Genomic DNA, 12162 nt, shown 5'->3' with positions numbered 1-12162 from the left:
GTTAAACAATTGCTTTGTTCCTACTTTATTGTTCAATTTCAATTCGTTTATTGCTTTATTATTCAATTTCATTCATGTTTTCAATAATTATATTTGTTATGTTTAATTCAAATATGCGTGAGTAGCTAGTTTTAATCTAGGGTTTTGGGAATCCATGAACTAATATGAAGGGATGGATTATTATTGTTAATTGTTGGTATTGTTAGTTAATTTCCTATTGATTGATTTCATTTACTATGTGATTAGACTTACGCAGGTTTAATTGTATTAGTCTGACAACATCAAGTTAAAATTTGGGAGATGCAATTTGATGTTTAGGCTAGTGTCAATAGGTAGAATTGGAGTTAATAAATTGCGAAAGCCTGTTAATCACAAGTATATATGATTAGTATCGATTCGAGAGAGAATGCTAGTATGATTAATTGCTTTATCGACTATTAGTGATTGTTTATCATCATGTATTATTGTTCATTGGGGAACCTATCCCATAGGCCTTTTATTATTTGATTTCCCCTTGTTTAATTATTGTCATAGTTTAATACTCAAATCAAACCAATTTCTTATTCCCAATAGTCTAGATCTCTATTTTAGTAATAGGAAGAATGATGTTTCCTTGTGGATTCGATCCTGACTTCCCTAGCTGTCTGGTTAGTGGAATTAGGTTTATCTTTGATTAGTTTATACGACTTTAGCCTATCAAGTACATAGATAAATGATTCATGGGTGTTGTACTATTGTGTCGCATTTCACACTGAACAAATTGCGATAATATGCAGATTCTTGAGAAGCTTATAAGGAGTATTGCTTTTGTATATGAGATTCAAAGCTAAGAACAACCCAAATCGTTCATTTATCGAGGTTCATATTGTTTTAGGGAATTCTTTTGATAAGAAATATAATATTTCATACGGAGGCTAACTCCAGTTCTTAGCAATTCGAGAAATTTTGGTTCTTAATATATATGGTCATTGAAATCCAGTTTACATATCTAATTAAGAGGATACATTCAAAATAAGTAGCTAACTGCATAGATAATTAATTAATTAGGGGATAATGATTCATGAGTATTGTGTCAAACCTCCTACTAAACAAATAATAGATTTTCGAGAACAATACATTTTTTGTGTGTGTAACTAATGAGACCCGAAAGTAGGATAGAATGACCAAAACCGTTCACTAACTAAAGCTCGATTGATCATAAACAAATAGGATATTCTTTTGATAAAATACTTTACCAAATAAACGTTTAACGAAAAAAAGTGTCCCGTCAAGAGATAGCTAGAGAGTAATTAACAAATAAACGAAAAACGAACATGAAAATGCATATGATTAAGCAAATAAACAACTAACAAAGCAAGCATTATGTTAGTTGGCACATGCTTCTTTGATAGGTTAAAAGACATAAAATTATCCATACACTTTTTAATAAAAGATCTCTAATTAAAGAAGTACGCCGTATACCAATACCATGTTATACCCCCCATACAAACAAAGTTGTTAGATGTGTTATACTCCTACGTAACAATTAAGAGATTATCAACCACTTTCACTAGAAAAGAAATCAAAGAAGTTTGTGTGGTGATGATGATGATCGTTCACATAATTTGTATCAGATGAAGAGCTTGTAGCACAAGAATTCGCAGCTGAATTATTATAATTATTTCCACCAAGCTTGTGCTCCAATATTCCGGTTGGGTGCACAGGGAAAAGATTCAGTGTTCTCATCCCCATTGAATCCCCTTGATGCTCGTCCATTGATTTTGTGTTGTTGTTCATCATGGCAGTACAATATCCACTTAGAGTTGAACCTGGTGGGACCCGAATTACGGTATTATCACCACGTGCCGTATTCTGATTCATTGTCTTGTTCATGCTAGGTTTTGATGGTCTCTTCTTCATTCCGTGATGATCGTGATCAACTGTTGCGGGTGCAATGTAGTGATGTTGTGGAGGATTATATAACCCAATGTTGGCCTGTGGCATATGGTAATATGGGTTGCACATAACTGCCGATCACAACGTACAACACAAAAATTTTATTACTCGTATTTTATTTGCATAATGATCGTACAATAAAAGATATATATATATATATATATATATATTGTTTTTTTTTTTGGAAAGTTGAAGTTCTTTTACTCTTATACGGATTATTAAACTTCGTTTTCATAAACAATGATGTTTATTTACATTAATTACCTTGGTAATTTTTATGTTATTTCCAATTTGCCTTTTGTTTTTAAATAAATGATCTTCCAACTTCAACTTTATTTTTTTCCACCGCATTCTTTCTCGAAAACGTACCAAAAGCAAGAGAGAGAAAGAAGGAAACTTCCCCAATGCTTCGTATTAGTGAGAGACATTTCCAAATGGACCGGAAACTAAAAAATAAAATAAAATGGAGGAAGAGGTACATTTGAACATTTTATCTACCCAAGTGAACATTAACCAAACAACTGAATTACCAATCATATGTTTTAAACTTTGCATTTTTACAAGGCAACATGAACACTTTAAAAGTTGAGAGTATGGTAACTTGGTAAGAGGAACACTCTCTTAAAGTGCTCATAGTGGGATTGAAGCCGTAATATTTTAGTTGAAAGGTGAAATCATTTCCACGATAAGCTAATGCATTGTTTGGTATTTAAACATTGCATATACAACCAAATATAACACCTAAGTATGTACCATTTTCGTGGCAATTAGTCCTTTTAGTAGTTATAAGTAGTTGCAATTACTAGAAAAATGTACGTATTAGTTTGTATGATTTTGCATTCTCTAAGTAACTCCTGTAATACAATGATTTCTTTGTTCAAAGATTTTAAACTTCAAGAGTACGTATTCTAATAACACCGTCACTAAATTGTTTCAAAACGTATATAATTAAATACGAACTACGGAGTATATATATCAATATATGCACGTATATATGTGATAAAAGCGCGAAATTTTCTTGTTTATGTACTAGTAATGATATCAAATTAATGATGATAATTGTATCACATAAAAGTTAAAAAAAAAAAAAAAAAGTAAGAAAGATGCATACGTACCGTTTGGATTAGGAAGAAAATGATGGTGGTAAGTAGGAAAAATTGGGCGATGAGGTAAAGCATTAAGATGAACAGTAGGATTAGGATGATAATGAGGAGGTGTAGGAGCAATAAAACGAGCAGCAAAGTGATTAGCAGAAGAATTAGCCGCCGCCGCCGCCGCCGTCGCTGCAGCCGTAGCAAGTAAACGGTCATGCCTTTGTTTCTGACGTTGTCTAGCCTTATGATTTTGAAACCAATAGAAAACATTCTTCCCTTCAATATGACCATACACTCTTAGTCGAGCAGTAATCTGGCGTATCTGTTCTGCACTTGGTGTCCTTACACCCTCACTACTATAAATCCTCTCTAACATCTCTATTTGCTCCTTTGTTGGATTCCATCTCGACCCTCCAACACCTGATCTTTCCTCACCCTCTTGATCATCCACATCATGATCAACATTAAGCTCATGATCATCAATATGGTTTTCCTCCATTTTGGAACTATATTTTCTCTCTCTCTCTCTAGAAATTATGTTTTTTATTTTGTTACTTCATGATCGATATATTATGCATGTATATATATAGTAAATAGTGCTGAACCATCTCTGAAAACATGGAGGTTAGCGGCTGAAAGGAGAGAGAAACTTAAAAGACGAATATGCCCATCAATTTGCATGGGAGGTGTCTTGGGAATGACAGAAGAAAGGGAAAAGAACAAGAGGGAAGGGTAGAATTGTCCAAGGGGAGAAAGTATAGGTGCTATACTCCGTATGATGAACTAGGGAGGTCTAGGGTCTAGGGCTTTGGAAATTTAAGCTTTGCAGATCGATGATCATCCGATTGAAGAGAGAGAAATTAAAGTAGGAAGTTTAAAGGTTTTTTTTAATTTTAACAAATTAATTACTCTAATTACCCACAAAACTTTATTATTTTTAAGAACAAGGGACAAATAAGTAAAGACATATTGGGTTAAAGTAGTCTGCGAAAAATAATTTGGTTTTTGAAATTTATGCAAAATTCAAGATTATGGTTTTTCTTTTTTGTTATTGGTTGAAATGTCAGGCTTATAATTTGATGATAGAAGAATTTGATTAATTCTTTTTATTCAGAAATCAAATCGACTTTCAATTTACTCCGTATAAACTCTTATCAACTTAAGCAATCAATTGTGAGTCTCCGCGTTCCGATGCGTAATTAGTTTTGCAAATTGAAATGCCCAATCAAGTTTTAGTCTAATCAATGTGATTAATTAAGCGTAGCAATTAGCACGTACGGAGTACTATAAACACAAAGTAAGTTTTTTTCATATACAAAAACACAACTTAAGGTGTACTTCATCTGCACCCTTTTTTTTTTACGGTTAAGAAAAAATTTATTAAAATAAAGCCATGTGACATTTACCAGCAAAATTTTCCTTAAAGAATAACACGAACAAATCTAAAATATAATACTCTCTTCGCCCCTTTTTATTCTTTATGTTTTTCGTTTCTAGTGTTCCATTTTAATTTTTATTGAATCTTTCCTTTTTATATTGTATAATAATTGTCGTTAATATTCTGTCAAAAATCGTGCAAATGATTATTTTAATTAATTAAAATCATTGTGACACTAAACGTTTCACATTTTTCTATCTATACTAATATATTAAAAGACGTTCTTAAGAACGTGTTTTTGCAAAGAAAATGCTAGGTACTCTCTCTGTTTCTGTTTCCCGAAATAGCATTCATATTTGTTCTTCCTGTTTCTATTTTTGGACATATTTTTTTTTTTTTTACCAAAATACCCTTATTTTTCTATCTAATTACTTAAAATACCTAAGAACCTATTCAGATTCTACCCTAAATTTCCCTATCCTCCCTCATTTAATTAATTCACCCTTCCCCATCCACCCACCCCCCCCCCCCTTTAGGCCCTGTTTAGTTCACCTTATTTCAGGATCTTATTACTTATTTCAGATTTAATCAGATCAGATCAGATCAGACTAGATCAGATCAGATTAGAAAAAATAAGTTCAGATCAGATTAGACCAGATCAGATCAGACCAGATCAGATCAGATTACTATTATTATTATTTTTTTTAATTAATATTATTATTGGTATATTTTTTCTACAAACAGGTATGACGCTCTAATACGGACCCCCGACAAAACCGGTCACTTCTCGGTCAAATCTTGTAGCCTTGATATGGCCAAAAACACTGCAACGCACCATCAAGATGCCATCAAAGGGTTGTGGAAAGGCCTTGTCCCTCACCGAGTTGAAATATTCGCTTGGTTTGCTCTCATTGTCAAACGAAACACTCGTGCCAAGCTAGGACACTTAGGAATCATCCCAATAAGTGAAACCCATTGTGTCCTATGTGAATCCACTCCTGAATGTTGCAATCACCTCCTATTACACTGCAATCTCTCACAACAAATATGGTATTGGTGGCTCAAGTTATAGGGCTTAACATGGGTCTTCCCCGTAATATTCGTGATGCATTCTCCCAATGGGCTTGTCCGATTCGAAGCCCCTTCTTCAAAAAGGTTTAGGTGGCCAGTTTTTTAATAATTATGTGGAAAATTTGGAAGGAAAGAAATACCAGAATTTTTCAAAGCTCCTCCACTACACCAAGGCAGTTACAAGACTTAATACTACTGCGTTTAAGTTGGTGGATCAAAGGATGGAGTGACCCCTTCCCATATAGTTCGGAAGATGTGATTTGCAACCCTGAATGCCTCCAGTGGTCACCTACTCTCCAGCAGCCCAACACTCTACACACACTTCAGTCAACACACCAACGGTCTCCTCCACCCAAGGACACCCTAAAATGTAACGTTGACGCATCACTGAATTCCACCCTTCACAGATTATCAATTGGAGGTGTTCTCCGCGACTCCAATGGCAGCTTCATTTGCATGTTCTCCACACCTATGCCAACAATGGAGATTAATTCAGCCGAAGTCTTTGCGATACATAGAGCACTAAAAGTCTATACAAGTAATGACATGCTAGCAAATCAAGCCCTTATTATCGAATCAGACTCTGCTAACGATGTTCGGTGGTGTGGCAAGGAGCTAGGAGGACCGTGGAATCTTCACTTTGCTCTCAACTTCATCCGTAACACATCCCCTAGTAGCCCAAACATCTCCATCACCCACAAAAGTCGTGCTTCGAACACTGTGGCAGATGCCTTAGCTAAACAAGGCCTCGGTAGGCGGGATGAGTTCCTAGCATGGATGTAAGGCTGAAGTACAGGCGGATTGCATTTCCGCTTTCAAGCTTACATCTTTCTTGGTCGAATAATTGTACTCATTGTGTAGCTTTGACTACAATTCATAAAAAATAAGTACTTGGTACATCTTCGTAATTTTTGGTGATTTACCCTTCAACATGCTAAGTATTTCATTATCTTTGTTGATAAAAAGTTTATAATATTAAATCACCACTTTAGGTACGGACCAAGCCCCAAAGCGTTTTGAAAATGTTTATGAAAAATACGTTTGATGTTTAATGAAGATGTAAAATGACGCTAGCTTTTTCTCTTTTCGTGAGTGTGACTCCACATGATCGAAGTTGGACCAAGTAAACACCTTGATTTTAGTCCGATCATAGGACACTTTTTAGGTAGGATTGTACCAAAAGGAAATAAGCCGAAATAATTAATAGTTGTAGGATTGTACCCAAGACCAAATGGCTAAACAATTTAAGACTTACAAAGGAAAAGGAGTAAAGGAAGTAGGAAAATTTGAAGTGAGAACCGCAGCATGACAGTATTTTTCATTGATGTGTGACTCAAAATACCGCAAATTTTTGGCTATACCCGGGTACAGCCAAAGCTGGCTGTACCCCCATCCAAAACGATGTCGTTTTGTGTTGTTTAAAATGAACATTAATATACTGGTACAAAAATGAACATTTACTATTTCGGAAATGAACATTTATTTATTTATTTGGAATGAACATTGACTATTTTGGAAATGAACATTTATTTATTTATTTGGAAATAAACTACAAAAATCAACATTTACTATTTCGGAAATGAACATTTATTTATTTATTCGGAATGAACATTTACTATTTTGGAAATGAACATTTATTTATTTATTGGGAAATAAACAATATAGACGCTTGTAAAAACATAAAAGACCAATGAAGTGAACAATTTCATTATGAATTTTAAAGCCAACATGAAAGAACACACAATACAACAAGAAAGAACAAACAATAAAGCAGATAATTATTATGAACAAAAAAATAAACAAAAAATAACAAAAAATAACAAACAATATAAAAAAGAACATAAAATTCCAGAAAAAAGAACAAACAATACAACAATTATGAACAATTTTATGATGAATTTTAAAGCCAACATGAAAGAACAAACAATACAACAATAAGTTTGATGAATGAATTTAAAAAACAACAAGAAAGAACAAACAGTACAACAAGAAAGAACAAACAATACAAAAAGAAATAATAAAAGATTAATGAAGAGTTTAATTATGAACATTAACCATATGATTATTATAAACAAACAAATAGACAAGAAAGAACAAACAATATTAAAAAAACATAAAGTTCTAGAAGAAAGAACAAAAAATACAACAATTATGAAAATTTGATGATGAATTTAAAAAACAACATGAAAGAACAAACAGTACAACAAAAATGAACAAACAGTACAACAAGAAAGAACTAACAGTACAATAAGAATGAACAAACAGTACAATAAAAAAGAACAAACAGTCGACAAGAATGAACAAACAATATGAGCGCGTCATTTTTGGGGGGTACAGCCAGAGTTGGCTGTACCCGGGTATAGCAGTTAGCAATTGTCAAAATACTATTGATCAAGGATTGTTGTCTTCTCTACTAGTGTTTTAATGGGTTGCCATATACACACTTAATTGCTAGGAACTCACTTTTCTTTCATTTTGTATTTATTTTTATTACAAAAAATCTTTTAGATTTTGAAAAAGTATTTTGGAATTAGACGTTAAATTTAATTCATAGGATATGTTGTATATATAATAGGGAATCTATTTTCTTTTAATTTTCTTTTTTTTTTTTAAAAAAAAACAACATCTCATAAAATTAAGAGTTGTGTACTTGTGAGCTATTAGAATGATCGGTGTCAACCATATATGTACTCGTGGGCTATTAGAAGTCTAACAAACAATATCGTTAATGAGTAACATTTCGTGAACCATGTATGTACTTGTGGACTATTAGAATGATCGGTGTTAACCACGTATGTACTTGAGTACTTTTAAGTTTTTTTTTTGTAAGCAACTATTTGTAAATTTCTTTAGTGTTTAGCTTGAGTATCACTACCTAATGATGAAATTTGCAAGTAATTGTTGTTAAAATTAAAATTCTGATATCCTCGATGCTTAATTCCAAATTAAAAATTTCGAGCTTTTGCTGATATGAACCTATTTGTTTTAATGTTGGGCCAAAATTATAAATTTACGTAGGAGTAATATCATTAGTTACATTGTTAACAAAACAAAAAATCATTTCATTTTTCTTCTTTTTCTACCAAGTACCAAAAGACTTGAAGGACCTTAAAAAATTACATTACCCTTATACTAACATTAGATAGAAGTGCTCTCTAATTTGAAGATGACATCAATAATTTAAAATCATACTACTCCCCTAATAAAAAACAAAAGCGTAAAAAGAGCCAGCAAGTACAAAATAGAAGAGAGGAGAAAATGGGCCGGGTCATTGTGTTTGTTGGTCAGTTGGTCTTGTACGGAGTAAAATTTACCTAATCATACTCCTCGCATGGCTGATGCAATCAATTCTTCTACGCTGTCTCCCTCCTGTGATTAGTGATAGATTAGTGATTCCCAGTTAATCACCTTTGTTTCCTTTTTATTAACTTCTTATTTATATTTGTATATAGTTGTACACTTAGTACCCTATATTATTTGGACTTCTCATTTTACGCTTTTGTACAGTTCATTTGTATTACTACTCGTGTCGGATCTTCAACACTCAAATATAGATAACATTTGTATAGTTCATTTTTGGTTGATACGGAGTATTATAGAAAACTGTCACAAAATAGCCAAATCACGTACGTACTCGTGTCTGACATGAGTATCCAAATTCTAAGAGCATGTACATTGGTGAGAGCTCTCTAACTAGCTCTCCACTCTCTACGAGATACTCTTAAGAACCCCTCCTAAAAACACTCAACATTGATGGTTTCTTCAAAGAGCTCTCCGATCTACTCCGTGTTTTTTTACTATTTTGGGGTCTCATATCATATTATTTATTTATTTATTCAACCTCATTATTAAGTGTCTTTCACAAACAAAGTGACTCCATTTTTCAACAAGAATAAATTCTTAGGACGTCTTGACCAAGAGTTACTATACAAGAAGAGTTACTCAAAGTCTCTAAAGCCTCAATGTCATCCAAGAGATAGTTCTTGTCAAAAGAGCTACATAAAAAGCTATTTAAATAGTCACTCCAAGAGTCCTAATAATCCAATATACATCATTTTTAATGCTTAAGGGGAATTTCATTCCAAGAATAACGAAAACTTACAGAAAATAAAAGACATGAAAATACGAACTAAACTACGAAAAGGGAGCTCCAATGTAATAAAAACATCTTTTATTTTATTTTATTTTATTTTGTTTCCTTAATTTTATTTTATTCTTTTCTCCCATGTCACAGGCTTTTGCTTAACTCATGTGAGTTGCCTCCTTATAGACTCAAAATATTTTATAATATACTTCCTTTCTTTTCTAAACTATTTTCTTTTTCCTAAAATAAATTGAATTTTACTTCAAACAATCTTTTCTTATGTCTCGTTCAGTATCACTATCGGTTTTCAGTTTCGGATTTTTAGATTTTGAAAGTCGTATAATTTAGATTGAATCATAAACTAAAAGATAATCATACTTACAGTAATCATGTTGATTTTAAAAACTGACAACAAAAAACTAGAAACTATTTTTGTGGTTTTCATATTTTGATTTTAATTTTGTAAAAAAACATAAAATTAGACATAAAAAATGATACCGAACTGTTTTACACTATTTATTTTTTCCTAAAATAAATTGAATTTTACTTCACACAATCAAACATGCTATGTGGTCCAAGGTTATAGGCTTTTAAGGTAAGAAAATATTTGTACAATTATACTCCTCTCTAAACCAAAAAAATGTTCCGTTATTATTCCAAAATCCCAAAGCTTTACTCCGTATTTCCTTAATCAACATGCCTTATCGCTGCTCACCCGCCTACAATAGGCAATGAAAAGAAAACCTCATATTTTTTCCCATTGAAGCATTTCATCGAACAGGTGGTGTGCATACTAGTATATGACAATCTGAAACGGCCTTTCGGTGAAAAGCTTGATTCTTTCTACTAAAGATGTGATCTTTACACAGGAACAAAGAAAACCCAGTTGCCAATTTAATCAGTTTTTCCTCTTCCCACAAAAATTTGAAGTGTTTTTGGTTTTATTGGAGAGAGAAAATACAAGAGTTTCTGGGAAAAAATGACAATTATGAGTGGTTTAGGGATAGTGTTAAGTATAGTATTTGGTTGTTTATTATTAGCATTAATTGCAGAGCTTTACTATCTTCTATGGTGGAAGAAACAGAGAATAATCAGCAACACCAACAACAACAGAGTTGAACAAGATTACAGTAATCATGCGAAAGAGATGTTCTATCTATTCTGTTGGGATAAACCCACAACAATCAACACCACAGTTGTTGACAACGCAGTTGTCGGAAACCCAGAAACAGATATTGAAATGGGGTTAGAAACAAGAAAAGATCTGCTACTGAAGGCTCTAGGAGAAGAAGGTGTAGACTCAGACATCATGCGGCTAGCAGGGCATCCGAGATTCTTGTTCACAATCAAGGAAGAAACAAAGGAAGATTTGGAATCTGATGATGGGAAATCAAAGGCTAGTAGGAAAGGATCAAGAACAAGGAGTTTGAGTGATTTAATCATGGCCCTTGAAACACACTCACCTTACAACAATAACAACCTTAGTCCTAACATCTCTTCTCCTAATAAGGCATTGTTGTTCAACAACAGCAATAATTACAACAACCCGTTGTTTGAAACATCAGTTGAAGCTGAAATCAACAGATTGAGATCTTCACCACCACCAAAATTCAAGTTTCTGAGAGATGCTGAGGAGAAGTTGTATAGAAGGTTGGTTGAGGAAGCCCAGAAAAGTGGGGTTTTTCAGGAGGTTATTTTGGAGAATTCACTTCCTGAACAAGGGGAGAAAGAGAGGGGTATTCATTGCAATTCTCAGGTAACTCCGTTGGCTTCTTCTCCTCCAAAATAACCCTTGTATTAGATCTTCAAGGATTAGTGATTAGTGTGAATTAATTAATTAAGCCTTTTTTCTGCATAATTTTGTTCCCTTTTTTATCGAATTTCTGTTTCTTAATTTATTAAAAAAGAAAAAGGATTCCTGTAAGATAACCTCCTTTGTTATCATCAATATGGAAGAGTTCTGGGATTTCCTGAAACAGAAATATCCGATACCCTCCTATTTTCAGTGTTTTTGTGCAAAAGGGTGGCACGCTGTTTTTTTCTTCTTCAAAATTGGAAGTACCCTCCTATTATCATGTGTAAATACCATTGTTCTAATTTGTATAATCTTGCTATGAATTGTATGAATTTTTGCTAAATTTGTACAGTGACTATTCAAATTTATTTCCTTTTGTGTTCTTTTCGCATAAATGATGAGTGAGTAAACCACAAGTATGTGCGTAAATATGTTATGTAATTTGAATTAGAATGCCCGGTATGGTATAATAATCGCGTGAATTAGAATGCCCGGTATGGTATAATAATCGCGTAATAATCGCGTGATAACGCCGAGGAGTGGTAAACCATTCGACACCGGGTGTCTTGGCGTTTTCCTTAAAAAAAAGACATGTTCAAAGACTTGGCAAGAGTTTATTCAATGTGAAAAAGTTTGATGATAATTGATATGCATTTCATGTTTAGTTAAGAAACTTGTTTCTAGTGACACTAGCTTAGTAGCTTTCTTTAAAATGCTTTAGTTAAACACTCCCATTCTTGGTACTAGTAGTTGATTAGTGTTGGTAGATGTAGCCAAATTGTGCAATAGTGTAATACTATATTGT

At 33.1% G+C, this 12162-nt stretch overlaps 3 protein-coding genes across 3 annotated transcripts; 2 read left to right on the top strand and 1 right to left on the bottom strand.

Moving 5' to 3' along the window:
* Positions 1 to 1335: 1335 nt before the first annotated feature.
* On the bottom strand, positions 1336 to 3610 carry LOC110797714 (WUSCHEL-related homeobox 2). Its single transcript, XM_022002817.2, has 2 exons — positions 3051 to 3610; positions 1336 to 2006 (listed from the first exon to the last, which is right to left on the bottom strand). The coding sequence occupies exons 1-2, from the start codon at positions 3526 to 3528 to the stop codon at positions 1537 to 1539; spliced, it is 948 nt and encodes a 315-aa protein (XP_021858509.2). The 5' UTR covers positions 3529 to 3610; the 3' UTR covers positions 1336 to 1536.
* Positions 3611 to 5589: 1979 nt separating this feature from the next.
* Positions 5590 to 6261, top strand: LOC130463464 (uncharacterized). Its single transcript, XM_056832598.1, has one exon. It carries the CDS (start codon positions 5590 to 5592, stop codon positions 6259 to 6261), a length of 672 nt encoding a protein of 223 aa, XP_056688576.1.
* A 3905-nt stretch (positions 6262 to 10166) lies between these two features.
* LOC110797723 (uncharacterized) lies at positions 10167 to 11715 on the top strand. The gene has a single exon (XM_022002836.2). The coding sequence runs from the start codon at positions 10542 to 10544 to the stop codon at positions 11349 to 11351; it is 810 nt and encodes a 269-aa protein (XP_021858528.2). The 5' UTR covers positions 10167 to 10541; the 3' UTR covers positions 11352 to 11715.
* Positions 11716 to 12162: the final 447 nt, after the last annotated feature.

This window comes from Spinacia oleracea, chromosome 6 (assembly GCF_020520425.1).
Source record: "Spinacia oleracea cultivar Varoflay chromosome 6, BTI_SOV_V1, whole genome shotgun sequence".
Lineage (NCBI taxonomy): Eukaryota > Viridiplantae > Streptophyta > Magnoliopsida > Caryophyllales > Amaranthaceae > Spinacia > Spinacia oleracea.
This window is presented reverse-complemented; position numbering and strand designations above follow the sequence as displayed.

Coding starts and splice junctions, on each gene's coding strand:
- LOC110797714 (XM_022002817.2), bottom strand. CDS start 3,528: ATGGAGGAAAACCATATTGATGATCATGAGCTTAATGTTGATCATGAT. Junction 2,007..3,050: donor TTTTCTTCCTAATCCAAACG/GTACGTATGCAT, acceptor TGTGATCGGCAG/TTATGTGCAACCCATATTAC.
- LOC130463464 (XM_056832598.1), top strand. CDS start 5,590: ATGTGGAAAATTTGGAAGGAAAGAAATACCAGAATTTTTCAAAGCTCC.
- LOC110797723 (XM_022002836.2), top strand. CDS start 10,542: ATGACAATTATGAGTGGTTTAGGGATAGTGTTAAGTATAGTATTTGGT.